The following is a 20,349-nucleotide window of genomic DNA, read 5'->3' as shown; positions in this document are numbered from 1 at the left end:
GGCGTTGTGCTCATCCCGTCCTATTAGCTTGTTGACTGAGTGCCCGGTTCCTGCATTACTCGGCTGCACAGAGCGCTGACTCTGGATTACAGCACGGCAGCTACTATCGCACCTCATTATCCTCATCACCTGGGATGATGAATTTCATCATCGCTTAAAAAACGGAGGAGGTCTTCCCCTGCCCGATGTGTAGCGTGGCATTTGGCTCATTGGGCTGCTGTAATTAACTCAGTGCAGTGATAGAACAGCCACATGTTTTTAATGTCACTTTGGATCACTGCCAAGACATAGATACCGTGTTAGGTTAGGATATATTATAAAGTTTTTCCTATATGTGTGTGTATATATATATATATATATATATATATAAAATATATTGTATATCAGCTACTTCAATACAGAATGCGTGCGTGTGTGTTGTGGTGTATAAGCAGTGCCAGGCTGTGACAGCAGTGTCTTTGTTGCTCCTCTGCTGACTGTACCACCCTCCTATTCTGCCCTGTCTCCCTCCTACACACACAGAGACACACACAGAGACACACACACACACACACAGGCAACATTTACATCGCCCAAAATCTGTGCCAGCACACAGACTCACACAGGCATGTCTGTAATGTGACTGTTGCTGCATTAATCTGAGGCAGCCTGTTGAATCCTCCTGCTGACATACAGAAAGCTAAGGTGTTTATGCTTCAGAAGGGTGAGTCAGTGACAGGCAGAGCGACAGGTTGGGCAACTGATTTTCTGTCAGACTTAGTGCTCAAACAATCTAGCGCCACGTCATCTTTGAACTGCAGCAACACAGGCTGATTTCTGTGTAAATGAACATGACTAACATCAGGATACAATCAACATCCATGTTGCAGCGTCCTTCCTTCCATCCTGCCTCAGCTTCCCTGCTCTTGATTGCCAGGTGGGAACCCTCCACCCTGTTCCTCCTGCAGGCCAATGTTAGCGCCTGCTCCCCTAGCAGCCAGCTGGGACAGACAGGCTCTCCCAGACAGCTGTGGTGCTCGCTTCCTTCCTGCCTTTTCCATGCTCGATGTCATCCTCATCTTACCTTCCCTCTTCCTGTCTTACCGAGATCTAATCACATCGTGGATGCATGCAGGAAAAACTCTCTGTTACACACTGAGACGGTGCAAAATACATAATATGTCATGTATTTTCTTTATGTTAACGCTACCCAGCCCTATAGTCTTAGCTTCTGGCCCTCGACTGCCTTCATGTCTGATGACGTTCCAGGATTCCTCTTTTGCATGTGAGGGAGGGGGGGGGGGGGGGACATCAGTAATGGAGTCTCCACTTAAAAGCAAACAGTCAAAGGTCTGAGTATGGAGACAAAAATGAGAAAGAGAATTAGAGAGGCGGACAGAGTGGAAAGAGGACAAAGAGCTGGGGGACGGATGAAATGAGTGCTCATCAAAGCTCATAAAGAAACATACACTATCGAACGATAAGAGGGAGCAGAGAGTGGATTCAAAGACGCAGGGTGCCGAGATCTGGTTCTTTCCAAAAAACAGGAATCAGGACCTCTGTCTTTATCTCTCACAGTCCATCTCGCTCTCTCCAATTTCTAATGCTGGAGCTTTTAGAGAACTTTTGTGTCATGTCAGTTTTCAGTGGGTCCTGTCTGTGCTGCTTCACAACTTTATATTATAGGTCACGAAGGAATGATTATCTGTCAGATTTACTGACTCCTCAAGTGCGTGCGTGCGTGCGTGCGGTGTCCAGATGGCCCTCTGTAGGCTCCATGCAGGTGGACTTATCAGGTGTCAACAACACAGACTCATTTGAGATGGCAGTACACCTCAAAGACATTAGAGGACACACACACACACACACACACACACACACTCCAGGAGGCAACTCCTTTACTTTCTCTCTCTCTCTCTTCCTCCCCCGCTTACTTATTATGTGTAGATGTTAAGGGGATTTACACAGCTTGCATGTCTAAATGCAATACAGAATACGGTATTCTGTGCAGGTCCAGGAGGAATATGCATATACTGTAGATCCTCCTGCTCTTCATTTTTTGTATCCCTCCTTTTCGCCCCCTTTCAAATATATATTCAGTCATTTTCTGTTTCCTGTTTACATGTATCATCTTTAAATCTTACCATTTTAATAGAAGAACACATGCCCATCTCGCCATCCTAGAGCCCAAGGTGACGGCTGTGAATAGCTTGTTTTGCTTGAATAAAGCTGCGTCGCAGCGGCACTCATCCCTGGTAGATGATTTTTTAATGTGATCTTTTTACAGCTTACCTGGCAATTGTGGAGGCTGTGCAGACCTTTAGAGCTTTGCAATCCTTTCTCAAAATATGATAAATCTCTGTGCAGTCTTTTTGCGTCTAATTTAAATATCACACCCTGAACAATGCATCCCCTTTTCATGTCTTCAATGCAGGGCTGTTTTCAGTCTTAGAGCTAAACTCACTTATTGCCAGGCACCAAAAACAGTTACAGTAAAGAACAAATTCACAAAACAAATCTTGGAAAGAAAATTTGAATCAGAATTTAGTATCAATGAACCAGGGTGTGTGTGTGGGCCAGCTGGTCCAGTCAGTGAGGGGGGGAGGAGGACGGAGAAAAAAGAGCTCAGGGTCGGCGATTTGGAGGGACGGTCGCGCGCGCGTGTGTGTGTGTGTGTGTGTGTGAGAGGTGGGATGGACTTGGAGGGACGTTGCTATGACGATGACAGGCAGGGCAGGGCCATGCGGTGCGTTGCGGGGTGCGGCATGCAGGCACTGACAGTTCGCAAGCAGCTCGTGTCGCGTCTTAGCGGGATAATCCACTGTAATCCCACGCGGGGGAGTCGCCCCCCCCCCACCACCACCATATCCACATTGCCTCTTTTTCTCCCACAACCTCCCCTTGGCTCTGCACCCCTTGGGATAGGAGGAGGAGGAGGAGGAGGAGGAGGAGGAGGAGGAGTGAAGGAATTAGCATCTGTTACCGCTCTCGCTCAGGTTGGCTCCTCTGAGGAGGGGAGCCTCTAGCTGTCATGGCGTAGTGAAGCCACAAATGAAAAACGACAGGGGACGACCCATTAGAGCCTGCCCCCTCCCTCTCTTTCCCTCCATCCCTCCATCCCTTCATCCCTCTCTACTCCTCCCTGCTCCTTTGTACTCCTCTCTAACCCTCCACTGCACACTTACTCTCCCCTCTTACTTTCCTCTCTTCCTCTTCATGTCATTTGTTTCTCCTGGCATCTCTTCTCTTCTCTTCTCTTCCTTCCTTCCTTCCTTCCTTCTATCCCTCCTCAGGTTCCCACCTTTCCTCTTCTCGTTTTTTTCTGCTGTCTGTCCTCTTCAGTCCCATCTCCATCCTTTTTTTTTAAATTCCCCTGTAGCCCTTCTCTAGTCCTCCTCCTAGTTTTACTTGTCTTCCTCTTCTTTCTATCCTTTCTGCTTCTCCTCTTCCTTCCTCCGCAGTCCACTCAACAACGCCCTGCCTGCTAATGACACTGAAATCGATTCAGGGCTCTAATAGCTGATGGATAATTGTGGAAATGTCAAAAGCACCACAGTTCTGGTTTTTGTTGTGTATCAGGCAAGGCCATTTGGTGTGTGTGTGTGTGTGTGTGTGTGTGTGTGTGTGTGTGTGTGTGTGTGTGTGTGTGTGTGTGTGTCAGTTTTCTTCAGACAGGACGAGTTTCTCTCCGATTTGACCGTGAGCATGCATGTATAACTACCAGTGTGCCTACTTCTACTACCTCCACTCAGTTACCAGTTTATTAGGCACAGCTGATGTAGTCTAATACAACAGTAAGTTGCAGTAAGTCCTCCCTCATGAAGGTTGTAATCAGTGTTGGGCAAGTTACTTTCAAAAATGTAATACACTATAAATTACTAGTTGCTGTCATTTGAGAGTAATTAGTTATTACTGTCTCTAAATTGTAATGCTTTACACTACTTTTGAGTTACTTTCACCAAAATAACTGCAAAAGTAGGCTATGACTTGGCAGGTAGCTTGTGAATTTCACCAAGGGATCGACAAAGTCTTTATCCAATGTATTACATCATCATTTACTGTATTTATTCAGAATATTTAGTTATATTAATCTGAATCTGCAAAGAAAATAAATAGTGAAGTAAAACGTACAATACTTGACTCTGAATTGTGGAGTAGGAGTATAAAGGAGGATAAAATGGAAATACTCAAATTAACCTTACAATGGGTAAGGTGTGTGTGTGTGTGTGTGTGTGGGGGGGGGGGGGGGTTTCAGACAGGGGACAGGTATATTCAGACAGACAGTATGAGAAACATAATGTTCTAGTAGAAACCCAAAATACATGTATGAACCATAATATGGGAGCTTTAAACGTGGCTTTCTGAGAGTAGTAGATACCCTGCGTGACCTTCTAGGAGACACTGTAAAATGAAAACTTCTGTGTGACGGCACTTATCAGTGAAAAGCTTGAAACCTTAAATCGATTATTTTCCACAATAATACAACGCAATAATGTTCTCGAAGAGAAATCCACTCAAAACCACATTCTACACACAATCCACTGTAAAGACTGAGCAATGGAGCACAATGCTCCATTGCTGCTGCTGCTGCCTGACGAAGGTAAGGGCGATCTCTTCTCCCAGGGGTCATTGCTACATCCTATACCATGCGACCATGTGACCACATGACGCACAGATCGCATGCAGACACATGAACACACAGAGCGAAGAGCAGGGTCACATAATGTGGCCTGTGTGACGGACCAGAATCAGACAAACCGATCTATTCACAGGCACAATGTGAGTGAACACACACAGGCGCTGTGTGTGTTGAGGCAAGTCGCAAAGTGACCTCTTGTTTGTTGGGGGAGGCAGCATTGAGGGCAACAACTTGTACATTTCCAATAAAGAATCATGATGCAAATAACTTAGAGCTGCAAAGGTTACACGATTAATGGATCAGTTGTCAACTATTAAATGAATTGGCAACTATTTTGATAATCGATCGGTCGGTTTGAGTACAAATTCTCTGATGTCAGCTTGTTAAATGTGAATATGTTGCAACACTGAAGGCTCTGTCTCTGAAGGTACAGAGTCTGGTGTGGGGAATGGAGAGCAGGCAGCGTGTGAGGACCGCAGGTTTCAGGGTGGGGGTGTATGGATGGAGGAGGTCGGAGAGGTACTGTGGGGCCAGGGGCATGGAGGGATTTGTAGGTGAGAAGGAGGATTTTAAATGTGATGCAGGACTTGATTGGGAGCCAGTGAAGGTGGATGAGGGTTGGGGTGATGTGCTGCCAGGTCTTGGTGTGGGTGAGGACCCTGGTGGGAGAGTTTTGGACAGACTGAAGCCGGTCTAGGGTTTTGCTGGGGACCCCAGACAGGACTCCATTGCAGTAGTCCAAACGGGAGGTTATGAAAGGATGAATGATAATTTTAAATATAATTAAATGAAATACATGGAGGAGTTTATTCCACCTCAGCAGGGAGTGTGTTTGCCAGTGTAAGCGGGGGTACGGTCCCCCGGGCTACTGTTTACACAGCCGCCGCATTAAAGAAACAATCTTAATGCTTAATTAATGCCAGGGTTTTTAATCTGCCCTATTTAAATCAACGCACAAGTGCCCCCATCTCTACAATAGAGACATTGATGTGTTGCATTCTCCCCTGTGTATCTTGTGCCGATTATTAAATCATATTGATTGAAGGTGCTCCCTTTGCTCCCGCTCAGAGCTGCACTCAGGTATAGAGTATATGTCGCATTTTTTAATTAAAGGGCGGTTGCTCTCAAGTTCACAAGGACGCATGTCTTCTGTCTAATTAGAAGGGACTGCAAATTGACTTTGCATGTGCCATTTGCTGGATGTTTTGCTCCAAAGGGCCTCACAGTGTCATCAGTGCATAGTGGGTATTTTCAGTGGGGGTGCCTCCAGTGTCAATGAACCACCAACTGTGACAGTTAGAGATGTTCGGATAACATTGTCTCCTTCCCGATTCTGATACAGTGCACATCTGATGATAAAACATGATCATATACTGTACATACAAAGAATGAATGCCATAGAACCGTTACACCAAAGACGCGTTATCATTGGAACCCACGCAACTTCTAGGCAAGGCCCGCCCTTCAATAGCATTCACACGCTACTATTGGCCAGGCGTCCATGCTTACGCAGGGTAACGTAACCTGATTTGTTCCGGTCCTATCCCCTGACCTATTGGCTATCCCAACCTTAACTACTCAAGGTCGATGCCTAACACCAACCAATCGGGCTGCTTCGTAGGGCGGGACTTGCCTTGGGGGATTGCGTGGGATCCATAATAACGCACCAGAGACGGTTTACAAAGAGCATCTTTGGTTGCACTCTCATGCTAGCAGACCGAACCAGAGATCAGTTCTTATTCGCCGCTCTAAAAGCAGTAGTTGCCACCGGCAGCCAATAGCTAAGCGTCTCTGACCAGGCACTGCAGCCTTTGCGGTCTTCTGTGGTGGCAGCACAGCGCAACTTGCTGTGTAGGCTTCTGTTTCAGAGCGGCAAAGAAGAACCGATTTACCTACGGACAGCTAGTCTCGCATTGCCAGACCTTCCTGTGGAGGATCAGTCCCGGAAGTGGAATGTCGTGGATAAGGACTAGCGGAACATTAGCAACCGGCTGTTTTATGATTTTGGCCGACACCAATACCAGCTTTTTTAGGCATTTTATCAGAGGCATTCCCCGATACTGGTATCAGAACAACTCTACTGACCGTATCAGTGCTTTGAGCTCCCCAGCAGCAGATGTGGTTCATCACATCTTCTTTCAGATGATCCATACTATTATATCTGCTGTAGTCTGTATAAGAAAATGACCATACTTCTTACTCGATTTATTACCTCAGTAAACATTGTTGTAATGTGTTTATGGTCTCAATCACAGTTGTAGATCTAAGATTGCCAATTAACTCTACATGTGAAATCTTTTGTCGATGTGCCACTGATTTCATGTGTCAGGCAGAAAGAAAGGTAACGCAGAACACACTAACAAAAGTGTAGATAATCATAAAGAACACATGCAGTTCTTGGAAACACACAGTTTTGTATTTTTTGTAGTTTTGTAGTTTCACTGTAACTGTGTTATGGAAAGTATAGCTAAAATACAGTATGTCCTCATGCTGATTTCTCCCAGGACTGATGTGCACCATGTAATGTGTAACTCAGAACGTAGTCATATGCATGAACGAGTGCGTTATGCAGCACTGAATGAATCGGGTTGATTTGCGTCGTGACTCTTGAACTTTGGTGTCATGACTCCCATGTGGAGAACGGGTTTTAAGTGAACGATAATGTTTCATGTGCTGTTTTACAGTCGGCTTCTCACAAGCGGTTAATCCCGACCGGGCAGAGTTACTCTACCGATGAGCAAATGTTTACCGTCGTCGTCTGCTGCATTTAGAAAAGGTCACGAAGGAACACAGGCTGACTGTACAAAGGATGATCCTGGCTGTGTGATTTCATACAGGAGAGAGGGAGGAGGCCTCAGTACTTTGACATACAGGAGGAAGATGAAGGGGGAGGGAACAGGAGGCGATACAAGTGCAAAAGAGGGTATTCAACTCTTGTCTCTAAGATCAGATAACAAGATGTGGAGTGAAGGAGAATGTAGGATGCCAGGATCTGACTGACATTTCAAGATGGTCACTACAGTATGTCAGATGTAGGGCATCTCGATGCCGTGACTCGGCACAAGAGACATCAGAACACATGTTGAACCTCGTTCAATCGCCGCTTGCACTTTATCGCAATGTGCATGAGGTGCAGAGGGACAAGGACTGTAACCAACCATGGCATTGTGTCGTAGACATCAGCAGACTACACAATATGGCCAAAAGTATGTAGACACCTGATTTGATTGGCAGTAGCCTGTCACCGCAGTTTGATTCAAATTCTAAGTCCTGATTGGTGCAGGGAGTAAGTGACCTCACCACTTCCAACCTGTGAGAATTCCAACCTGTGAGAAAAGCACAGAAAACTACAAAAGTGTTGTAAGTTGTGTGTCCATGCTTAGAAGAAGAAGCTGATGTGAAGTACAGGAGCTTTTGGGGTTTCACTGGAACTAAGAGGCCAAAAGCACACACACTGTCATCATACAGTAAATGAAAGCACCCGACAGTGTAACAAATTAATACACTTAGCTCTGTTGCAGTCAGCTACAACATTAGCATGCATCTTACGTGTTACTGCATCAATAATAATAATCTAATATTATATTATATGTAATCGTGTAACAACTAAAGAGCCCATTTGGCCGCATAGTGAGTACCTTTACTTTTAGTTTGACTAAAAGTACATGTCCGTCATTAAACTTGCATACAGCCTTTAAGATTTAAAATTGTGGTATTCATACTTTTTACATGAGTGAAAGATCTGAATAGTTCATCCACCACCATGTACTGTGATTCTGACAGAGAAACAGGGACAGGACACAATGCCATGGGGAATAAATAGAGAATGAGGATGAGGAAGGATGCATCTTGTTTGTGTCTGAAAAGAGAGAATACGGAGAAGAGAGAGGGGGCTGCTCCCTGTTTAGCAGGCAGGCATGGGCAGAGAAAGGATAGAAGCATCCCTCACGGTGGAGTCATGGAGGGATGTGGACGCAGTGACGGTGGTCTTGCTGGGGGGGGGGGTTGTGTCAAGGCAGCAGGAATTAGGTTGGCCTTTGCCTCTATGCATGAATACTCCTTACACCCTCATAAATACACTCACACGCTTTCTACCTCCTGGTCCCAGGGCTTCCCTCGCACTCACTCCCTCTACAGTACATTGCATTTTCATTTGTCTTCCACTCTCTCCAAATCAGGCCATGTTTAAGATGTAAGTGTACTATTGGAGAATGTAAGACAACAAATGGTCTGCATATTACAACACTAACGGATATGCTCTATACGAGACAACATACTGTATTAGAGCTGTAGCTGACATTTTATAGACCAAAAAACTATTCAGATAATCAACAGATTAATCGACAGATTAATTGACTATGAAAAGTAATCATTTGTTGCAGCCTTATGCTGTATACTTATCCGAAGAAATATATGGTAAAGTGAGATATACTTTAACAATGTATGATAGGTAAAGAAGATGCAGTAAAATCTAAAAGTCTCTCCCACGTGCCTGTCCCTTTGACTCAGTCTCTCTCCACCCTTCCCCCTCCCATCCCCCATCTCAATCCTCCCTCATCCTCTCCTCCATCCCCTCTCTCTCCTCTTCCTGCTGCTCCCACCCCCGAGCCATGACCCTCTCCCCCGCCTCCTCCTTCCGCCCCCCCAACCCCCCACCCCCACTGCTGACCTCTTTCCTTCTGCCTGGCTGTGCCTCCCTCCGTAGTGTATTGCCCTCTCTACCCATCTCTCCCTGTCTCCATGCAGCGGTTTGGGCTCCACCCCTCCCTCCTCCCAACCACCCAACGAATGACACAGTCGATAGCATCCTCAGCCCCTTCTCTCGCTTTCTCTTTTCATGCATCACTTTCTTTTCCTCACAATCCAGCGCCTGTGTTTTTCTCGTGCTGTTGACTCATTCAAATTACCTCCCTCCTCTTCTTCCCTTTCTCTATCCTGCAATCATCCTCGATTGGAGCCGCTTTCTGCTCCTATTTCAACTCATTCATCCGATCTTTCCACTCTGTCGTATTCAGCTTCTGTCTATGTTCATCATTCAAAATCTCGCCATTCATGCCTTTCCATCTGTTTGTGATGCTGGGAGTATCGCAGTGCATATAATGAACGCAACTCCAATTAAACAGTAAACCACAATACATGTGGGTGTAAGTTGCATGTAAGCTAATGTTTAAAATGTGTCTGTGTGTTTCTCCGTCCTTCCTGTGTTTCTTGTTATGGAAGTAGGAAAGTGTGTGTGTGTGTGTGTGTGTGTGTGTGTGTGTGTGTGTGTGTGTGTCAGGCGGACTCCTTGGCACACACCATTTATTTTACGATCACTTATTTAGTAGCCTGTCTGTCTGAAAATAGAGATACAGACAAAGAGATAGAGAGAAAAAGATGTTGAACCTGCTTCAGCAATAAATACTGAAGCATTTAACACCAGTTTGACCCCTTTTCTTAACCCTTGTGTTGACTTCGGGTCACATTGACCCATTATAAATTTTTGTTTTATATCAGAAAATATGGGACGTAGAAATAAGCGCTGAAAATGTGTAGAAGAAAAATTTAGAAATTTAAAACGTTGGAAAAAGCAAAAACAAACGTCCAAAAAAGGCGTCAAAAACGTTGTTTTTTTCAAGTTTGAAGGGAAGACAACACAAGGGTTAAGTGTTACATGAGAGGAGAGTCCATTTAAAGATAGATAGATAGATAGATAGATAGAGAGAGAGAGAGAGATAGATAGATAGAGAGAGAGAGAGAGAGAGAGAGAGAGAGAGAGCGATAGATAGATAGATAGATAGATAGATAGATAGATGGATAGACACAAAGTAAAACTAAGCAATGTCTATTTAAGTACATTTTTAAGGTCCTTTACTTGGCTACTTTATACTTAAACTCCACTAGGTTTCAGAAGGAAGTATTGTGCTTTTTAGCCCTCTACATGTATTTGACAGCTGTAGTTACTTTTCAGATCCAGATGAAACCAGTGGTTCCACATCTTTGTGGTTGGGACCCCTCAGCGGGGCGAGGGTCTGTTTGGATCCCCACGTTGACATTCACTTGTAAGATGGTTTCATTTAAATTCCAGTTAAAGTTCTGAAGAAGTAGCCAAGACATACACATCTTTTTCCTCCTCTCCCAACCCCTCAGATTTATCTTGTGGCCACGGCCGAGCGACATGCGTCACACGCGTGTAGTTAAATTTTTCGAGAGCTGCACTTCAGGCTACGACGTAGGGTCCCTGTCTCCACGTACCTACGTACGTAGCCACAGCGTAGATTTATAACTCACGCTCCAGGTGTTGGAGCGGTCGAGATGGACTGCATGAACGGCACACTTTAAGTTTTAAAGCGAAAGGTTTGAGTTTTTAGCATTAAATAGGAATATTGACTGCCTTCCACGGTCCACTGTAAAAAGGTGGCATTAATAACGATGACGGGAGGAAGAGGAAGACGAGCTTGGTGGTGATCATGATGAGGGGATGAAGGTGGGGGGAGGGGCCTCTGTCATAATGCAGGGTGTTGACTATGTTATTGTCTGGTCTGGCTGCAGACTGGATGGGTTTAATCAAATAAACAGGCACTGCTCCACTCGGCCCAGAACAATAGCCTCCACAGCAGCTGCATGCAGCCTCTCCCACATACAACACAAAACCACATCTCTGGTGCCTTGGACAAACTACACACGCTTGAAACAACCATTTTTTGGCTACAACGTTATCTTGCACACCCTAATTGTAATTGCTGGTACCCGGGAAGGCGCTGGCAGTCCGTGCATAGCCCGTGGCTTCAGAGTACTATAATATTTTGAGGAGTCATTATTTTCCTCCCAGCAGCAGCAGGCAGTTTGGAGATGGTTTCCTCTTGTCAGAGTCCTGCTGGCCACAGGAAGACAGTAACTGCCCCCCAATTTCATTCCAGCTGTGAGACAGCTGTAGCTGTCACAGAGGCTCGATGGTGTTTTAAGCCCCCAACGTCGACTTCAAGGCAGCGCTGCAACCGTCGACTTCAAGGCACCTAACCCTAACCTTAACACTAACCCTAACCATAACCATTGCCTAATCCTAGTGCCGCCTGGAAGACGACGTTGGGGGCTTAAAACACCAAACACCGTCAGAGAGGTGTTGGAAGATGATTTGTGAGGCTGTAGTTTGTGATGTTGTCACAGTGGATTGCATTATACTATTATAGGTTAATGATATCCATGCAAACGGAGCAAAATACATCATAATGCAATCCAGGAGTAAAGCATAGAGAAATAAAATGTTCATGAACCATTGCAGAGCAGAACAGAAGCCGAGACAGATTATGAGCATCTCATACACTTCATGAAGGAAGCCTGCCATCTGCTGGGCATTAAATAGTATTCACACACACATAACAGCAATCACATGACATCTATACATACATACATATATATATATCATATATATAGATGTGATAAGAAAACAAGGATTTCCTCACATTACCACCATATATATGGTGGTAATGTGAGGAAATCCTCTTATCACATCCCACTAAAACACAGCTGTGCGTAACAAGAAGCAACAGCAGTCTGTGGATCTGTGAAAGTGAAGGTGTCCCTCTCCTTTCAGAGGATTCCTCATCAGAGAGCGGCAGTAGGAACGGCCTGCCAGCCCTGACCCCTCCCTCCTCCGCTGTGACGGACGCTGCCATGGTCAGGGAATCCAAGGTCAACGGCAACGGTGGTCCCGCCCCGCTGGACTTCAGCACGCCTACTTCCTCCTCCTCATCCCCCGAGGACCAGCAGCCGATGAACCTGAGCGACGCCCCCCCTCAGCGCCTGCCCCCGGCCGCCACCGCACACCTGCCCGTCACCGTGTCGGCCGCAGCCGCGGCCCTGCTCGGCGCGCTGCATCCCAGCGCGCCCGAGGAGCTCCGCAGGAAGTACCCGCTGGCTGCCAAACCTCCCCTGGCTCCACACCCGGCCCTGCCTCTGCCGCTGGCGCACACGCACACCCCTCACACACACAGCGCGCACACTCCCATCACACACTCCCAGTCCCACACACACACCACCGAGCTGCGACTGGACCGAGACGGCAGGGACTACGGGGGCAAGGTGAGACCCCACACACACACACACACACACACACACACACACACACACACACACACACACACACACACACACAAACACAAAAACACACACACACACATACAAAAACACACACACACACACACATACAAACACACACACACACACACACAAAGTGATTGTTTACAATGAGATTCAGTAAAGGAGTTAATCTGTCCTCATAAAGCTTATCCAGGAGTGTGTGTGTGTGTGTGTGTGTGTGTGTGTGTGTGTGTGTGTGTGTGTGTGTGTGTGTGTGTGTGTGTGTGTGTGCGTGCGCGTGTGTGTGTGTGTGCGCGCGTGTGTGCGCGTTCAGTCCCCCCAGTACAGTTCGGGCGGCAGCTACGACAGCGTGAAGATGGACTTGGGTGCCGAGGACCTGACCACGGGGCGCCAAGTCGCCCCGGACGACGACGACGACGACCACGACGATCACGACGACAACGACAAGATCAACGACGCAGAGGGAGTCGACCCCGAGAGACTAAAGGCCTTCAACGTAAGTCCGAGACGGCGTGTTGTCAATCAATAGACGGCGTCTCAGAGAAAGAAGAATATATATTCTAAATCTATATATATCTATATAGTATAAAGAAAGAAATATTGACGCGCTGACTGTGGGGTCCTCCTGCAGTGTCAGTGATCCCACGCTCACGTGATGGCACAGACAAGAAAAGACCCTCAAAAACACACAGGACACACAATACAGCTCCACTCATCAACGTTTACTTACTGCATTTCAGTCAGCTTCTGCAGTTACTGGGTATAGTGATGAACCCCCCCTCTCTCTAACAGCTGTGTTGTCTTCCTGCAGATGTTTGTGCGTCTGTTTGTGGACGAGAACTTGGACCGGATGGTTCCCATCTCCAAGCAGCCTAAGGAGAAGATCCAGGCCATCATCGAGTCCTGCAGCAGACAGTTCCCAGAATTCCAGGAACGCGCCCGCAAGCGCATCCGCACCTACCTCAAATCCTGCAGACGCATGAAGAAGAGCGGCATGGAGGTACTGTACCTGCTGGCTGATTGTCTAGCGCCATTATTTTCATGATCAGTTTGTTTTGAATGAAATGCTGCGTTATTGACTTTAGACCAGGTTTTTGTTGGTCAATGGTGCCATCACTTCCCGCTGCCTCAAGATAGCAATACGCCCAGAATGCACCTGAACACACCTCCCTGTAAGACCAGCACGCCCACAATGCACCTGAACACACCTCCCTGTAAGACCAGCACGCCCAGAATGCACCTGAACACACCTCCCTGTAAGAACAGCACGCCCATGGGCCACAGATGGGCGCAGGTGCATTTGCTGTTTAAACGACGCGGGCGCTGTGGACTAACAACTGTGTCGGGCTTTGCACTGCACCAGGTGCAAGACAGGGGACTATCACTCCCATGATTCCACGCTATTTCATGACGTCACCAAACTGCATCTTTCGTTATTGTTTTGAAAGACCCCTTAAGGCATAAAATGACGTATTGTGTGTTTAAAGGACTTTAATACCAGTAGAATAATAGTAGTCCTAGTGGTAATAGTCTCAGTCTTCTGGCGCCCCGTGGTACAGTTGGCTGTAGTTACTGAAACAGTCAACACATTTTATCATATCAACATTTCTAAGTTGCAGCAGTGCCTTTTGGTTTTTATGACTTCTTTAAAGGCCTTTTCATCCTCAGACTCTCACATTTTATTCTGGATCTTTCAAATATTATTTACATGGTTGGAACACATGATGTGACCAGTAAACCAATGGGACTGCATATACATCAAAAGAATAGCTTGTTAAGGTAGTGTAGGTTCAGCCAACCATCTTGAACATCCATTTGTTTCTGTTGCACTCTTTTCTGTCGTGCAGTTTATGTATAGAGAGAGTGTTTGATCAGCAACATGTTCAGAGCCAATAACTCCCACAATGCACCGCTGGCCTTGCTTCTTTTGTCATTCAGTCAACTCCTGTTTAGTTTAGTTTAGTTTAGTTTATTATATGCATTAGCTGTGCCCTTAAGCACAGCTACTCTTCCTGCAGTAAATAATCTTAAACTCTCTCAAATCTCAACTTTGGTGTTGGCTCTCTGAGCACTCCAGTCGTTGTTTTCAACTTTAGGAAGTCACCATAATGTAATCTATATTAGGTAAGGGATAATGAGCCGATAGATACAGCGTGTCTGTAGATGGGCTGAAACTATAGGAACGCCACGCTCTCGCCAGTTTATTTCAGTGTACAGACGTGTCACACATCACCTGACAAACAGATGTGTGTTGTTAAAAAGTTTCACACGTTATATTTAAGAAATAAAAAAGGGAGAAGGGAATACATGCAGAGAAACAGACGTAATTGCCGTACAAGAATGATCCCCTTTTCCCAAATCCAAAGTTTTAGACAGCAGGGCGTTTCTAAGGCTGTTTCTGCTCGTAGACCCCGAGAAGTCTAATTTCATGTATGGTTTCTTTCCACAGGATAACTCCCTGAAATGTGATAGAAAACAGACCACAAGATGTTTTATGCAAAGAAAGATGAAGATTCTTAGCCTGTCTAGTTTGGTAAATATGGAAATGTGAATTGTTAACATAATCAATAATATGTATATGTTGAAAATAGTCAATTACTGCAATTTACAAAAGAGCCGTGCACTTGGTGTAAGAGCTTTGGGGAATGTTGCTATATCATAATAATATAATATAATATTGTACTTTTACTAAAGTAACATTTTTTTAAATTAGGACTTGGTATCTCTACTTTAGTGCGCTGTACTCCTTCTCATTATACTTACTACTGCACTGTACTAATGCAGGAGAGGTGCATGATGGGAACATTAGTTCTGTTGACCGGTCACGTGACACAGTGGTTCCTGAACGTTTTAATGTCAAGGACCTTTCTGCTCTTAGATGTTCTATATCCTGTCCCCCCATGGAATTATAGTGAACATAAATGAATCCCCTTTTTGCTAGGGGCCCCCTGGGGGTCCCCGGACCCCACTTTGAAAACCACTGACTTAACACCATAATTGTGTGCCAGACAGCAGGCTGCCTCACACCGTCAGTGAAATGTCTCTGCTGCCCCCCAGTGGTGAAGCCCCATGTTCCACTGTGTGTGGAGGCATCAGCTGGGCTTATGACACTACTTACCTTCAAACACACTTTGCATCAGTCTCCGTGATCACAGTAAAAGATGCCCTCCTTTTTAAAGAGTTTTTATACATTGCATACCAAAGCATAATGTTCCAGTACTAACTGAAAGGTATCTATCTGTAATTTATCTTCTTAAACATTATCGGTTGTTCCTTTCAATATCTAAAGCTCTAATAGTCAGAAGTCCTAATAAACAGAGGATTTAGACGGTCTCCAACAATCATCCTGATTGCTTTTTACTATCATCATATATGCATTTTGTTGAGCCGCAGAATAAGAGGTTCTCAATATTCATTTCATTAAAATAAAATACCTAAAAGTCAAACTAAAACTAAAAAGCAATAACATCTCTGCTGTGGATATGTGTCCGTTGTAACGTCAGTCAACAGCTGAGGGTGTTTGTGTGGTTGTTCCAGTCTAATATAAGCGTTATATACAACATAAGAAGCCCAGTCTGTGTCCTCCTGTATGCAAAATCCACTCAAAGATGTGGCTCTAATTTACTCAATAACTGAATGCCATGATATGGTTGTGTTGTCTGCAGACCCGTCCTACTCCGCCTCACCTCACCTCAGCCATGGCTGAGAACATCCTGGCTGCCGCCTGCGAGAGCGAATCACGCAACGCCGCAAAGAGGATGCGCCTCGACACCTATCACGTAAGTGGGTGGGTGTGGTCTAATTTATATGTTAAAGGAAAACGGCGTTACTTGATGTGACGAATAGTGTACACCGGCTACCAGTCTTGACTACACAAAGCACTTTGGACACTACAGGCAAGACCTTTAAATAATGTTCTTCTTCTAGGGCACAACCCTGGCTTCTTAATACCAGTTGCATTTTTGTCCACCCAGCTTGTTGAAAATGAAAGCCCCCTCATTTCCTGTTTCCTCTTCCAGGATGAGCAGATCTCTCTGGACAAGCCGTCCAGCGGTGGAGGGGGTCTGAGGGAGCCGGCGTCCCTCGCTCACTCCGCCTACTCCCTGGCCGCGTCAGCCTTCTCCTCCCAGGACACCCAGCTCTACATCAACGGAGCCGGCCTTAGCTACGGTTACCGTGGATACCCGGGCCTGGGCACGGCCATGCAACACCCCGTTTCCCTGACAACCGGCGCTGCTGCTCAGAGCAACGGTGAGAGAACGGGGAGTGGGGGACAGAGGAAGAGGGTCATTATGGAGACAAGAGAGGTGATGGACAAGATATGGTAGTTAGAGGGGAAAGTGAATACAAAGAGGGAGCAGGGGGAGATGAAAGGAAACCATGTGAGGGGGTAATTTGAGGATGAATAAGGTGGAAATGAAGGAAAGAAAGCGGTGTAAGGAGACATAGCAGCAGGTGATGGTGTGAAACAGCTAACACACACACATGACGCTTAAATATGCAGTTCAAAGTCATTTTGATTATTACAGGCTTTTCAAATTCTGAAAACTTTAACTGAGGTCTCTTTAGTAGCTTAAGTGTCCATCAGCTGTTTAAAGACTAGGGTTGGGTTCCTAAACGACAGATTTCGGTGCCTCATTTTGGTGTCACTTAACCCCCTGTGCTGTCCTCTGGTGCTCTGAAAACGGACGTTAAAGGCAACGGAAGCAGCGCTGCAGCTGACGCTAGTTAACACTACACTCGGCAGCAGGTAACCTAGCGTTAGCCTACCGTTAGCTAGTAGCTGGCATAGTGAAAATGCTGACAGCTAAAAAGTCTAACGTGTGGCCGTATTTCACTGGAAAGGATTCCAACACCGGGACGTCCAACAGTCTGCAGCTAAAGACACAGAGTGGCCTAGCTCTACCGGAACGGAAGCTAAGCAATGTCCTGCTGTGGATAGCTAACCACATTTTAGACACCTAAAAAAAATCTACATTAGTTTAAGTGTACGCTACATTTAGAATATTTTCACCCCTTTACCTTGCTGTCAGACAGCTCTTTACGACGGGTCATTTAACCTCGCAGAACACAGGAGATGTTGGTCTACCGCTGCCTCCATAAGAAAGTTTGCTTGTGTTATTGTGTGACTTTTGGTGAATCAACCACACTGCAGACTATCCCTTTAATGTTGTCTTTCATTGTCATTCCCAACAAACTTTACTGACATCAAGAACTTGCCCTGACATATAGTTGATTTTCTGGGGATATCACATATACTACAGCATAGCTTCGGCAGCTACGTGTTTTAAGTTTAGAAACATTTTGACATTTTCACACGGAGGCTTATCACCGTGTTGGTTGTAAAATACTGTATTATTTGTGCCCCCTTTCAAAAATTGCTTTTGAGAAACTTCATGTTTATTATCCACCCCAACTGTTGAACTGATGAAATGTACGCCCATGCCCTTAACATCCACCTCTAAATCCAGTGTGTGTCTAGCTCACTGTTAGCAGAAACTACCCATGTATCATGTGATAACAGAGATTCCAGCCGTCTTGTGTCATTTTGAACTGACTGATCTGTCTCTCCTTCCTCTTCTCTCCCTGTTCCTCCTCTCCTCCTCTTCACTTCACCTTTTTATTTATGGATCCTTCCTCTCCTCCACACCTGGCTCTTCTGTTCTCTCCGTCACTTCATCAATCTCCACCTTATCCCTCCCTCCTTTTCTTCATCAATCTTTCGCTCTCACTTCTTGCTCCCCCTCTCCCTCACTATGTGTCCCCCCCCCCCCCCTCCACCCCACCTTCAGGCCCCACAGACCTCAGCATGAAGTCTCTCTCCTCTGCCAACATCAGTAACTCCTCGTCCTCTGCCTCTGCCAACAACAGCCTGGGTGGGCGGGGCAGCGGGGGTGGCGGAGGGGGCGGGGCCTCGACCCAGCTCAGCCAACCGGAGATCACAGCCGTGCGTCAGCTGATCGCCGGCTACCGGGAGTCGGCCGCTTTCCTGCTCCGCTCGGCAGACGAGTTGGAGAACCTCATCCTGCAGCAGAACTGATCTGGGGGAAAACATCGGAGAACACACACACACACACACACACACACACACATACACACACACACAGACACACACACACACATCCACTTCCCATGATGTTTGTTTTGTGTCCGTCTGCGTGCCCTGAACACCAGACCTCCCTGCCTTCTCTTTGATAACAGAGGGACAGAGTGAGGATGATGCATCCTAACCCCACCATCCCTAGAACACCTACAACCCTAGAACACAACCTCCATCCATCCATTAGAAAACAGGAGCATTTGGACTCTGAAGGACATTTCTTCCTCTCCTCTCTGGAAGCACCTCACAATCAGCACTACACTCAGAGCCAAGGAGTGTGGAGGAGAGGAAGAAAGAGGGAGAGGAGCCTGGAAGAAGAGTAAAAGAGACTGTTGATTCTGCTGCTGTGGTTTCAGGAAAGAAAAGAAAGACTTGGCCTCCTCGTGGGTGGAGAAGTCCAACACGGGGAGTTTGGATCGACGGGTGCCCCCGGCCAGCGCCGTCTTATGATCATAACAATTTAAAAAAAGAAATAACAACTCCCTGAATTAGTACTACTGAAGCTGTTTGTTAAATGACAAGTGTTTTTTGATTAGATTTGTTCTTTTTTGGGGGGGAGTCCAGTGAGCATTTTAGTTTTTTTACTCTTCCCAAGTGACTGAAAGAAAGGAGCGGTTTGACTTATCCAAACAGATAGCACTAAATACGGAAAAAAAGAAAGACTTGAAACTGGAAGAGAAAAAGAGGAGAGAGGTTTTTGTTTTTTTTGTGTGTGTGTGCTCGCTTGTATATAAGCTCTCTGTGTCCTTTAGCACTTTCCCTCACCTGAACCCCCCCGTCCTCCTCCTCACCCCTTTTACCCAGGGAGCAACTTGCTACTTATGCATCCAAGACGCCATGTGGACCACCAGGAAATACCTCAGATCAGACCTGCCAACTCCATTTTCAGTTCCTCACACACACACATACACATACACACACTCTGCAAGTGAATGGTAACATTCCCACCAGAAGCCAGTTTACTTCTACTTTACCACCTGATGTCTTCAAGGTTTATATATAGTATTTTGGGGGGGGGGACCTGTAATGTGGAAAACGATGAAGCATTTCAAGAACTGATGACGTAAACACTGAAATCTGTTTTTCTTTCTATGTGTGCGGGTTCATTCGTGTGCTGCTGAATATAACCACTATGTAGAAATACTTGAGAAGGTGACTTTCTCCTCAAATGGGAGGGGGGTTTTCTTAAATGTTGATCACTGGCGGCAATTTGACCTCCCGCTTCTAATTTTTACAAATGTAGATGTATCGCCGACGAAACCTCAGCATCGTTCTGTTTAACTCCCCTCCTTCTCTTCTTCTTCTTCCTCTCGCCATTGGACCTACTCTTCACTTCTTCTACTTGGACCTAACAACCTCCTCTTCCTCCCCCCCCCCCCGGTCCGGTCCAGGTTTCAGAGGAAGAGGGGGACCGCTCTGTCTTACTGTGTTTGTCTGTTAAACTCTGAGATGGCCATTGCTATTGTTATGATTATTATTATTAGTAGTAGTAGTAGTAGTAGTAGTGTGATTATAATGATGAACCTTCATGACGCTGCTGCTAAAACAAAAA

General features: G+C 45.9%; 1 protein-coding gene across 3 annotated transcripts in view; it reads left to right on the top strand.

Moving 5' to 3' along the window:
* LOC116039087 (nucleolar protein 4-like) overlaps nt 1-19,132 on the top strand; it is a 132,795-nt gene extending 113,663 nt beyond the window's left edge. Inside the window, exons 6-12 of one of the 3 annotated variants that reach the window (XM_031283830.2) lie at nt 12,192-12,679; nt 13,011-13,193; nt 13,509-13,697; nt 15,147-15,230; nt 16,363-16,476; nt 16,717-16,948; nt 18,499-19,132. In XM_031283830.2, coding sequence (XP_031139690.1) covers nt 12,192-12,679; nt 13,011-13,193; nt 13,509-13,697; nt 15,147-15,230; nt 16,363-16,476; nt 16,717-16,948; nt 18,499-18,737 — 1,529 coding nt within the window. In that variant the 3' untranslated portion in view covers nt 18,738-19,132. Of the gene's footprint in view, nt 1-12,191; nt 12,680-13,010; nt 13,194-13,508; nt 13,698-15,146; nt 15,231-16,362; nt 16,477-16,716; nt 16,949-18,489 lie in introns of all 3 variants that reach the window. The other 2 variants (XM_031283829.2, XM_031283831.2) reach the window with 2 other exon arrangements.
* Nucleotides 19,133-20,349: the final 1,217 nt, after the last annotated feature.

Source organism: Sander lucioperca, chromosome 12 (genome assembly GCF_008315115.2).
Source record: "Sander lucioperca isolate FBNREF2018 chromosome 12, SLUC_FBN_1.2, whole genome shotgun sequence".
NCBI classification, from domain to species: Eukaryota; Metazoa; Chordata; class Actinopteri; order Perciformes; family Percidae; genus Sander; species Sander lucioperca.
Note: the sequence above shows the minus strand (reverse complement) of the source record. Positions and strands in the feature narration are given on the sequence as shown.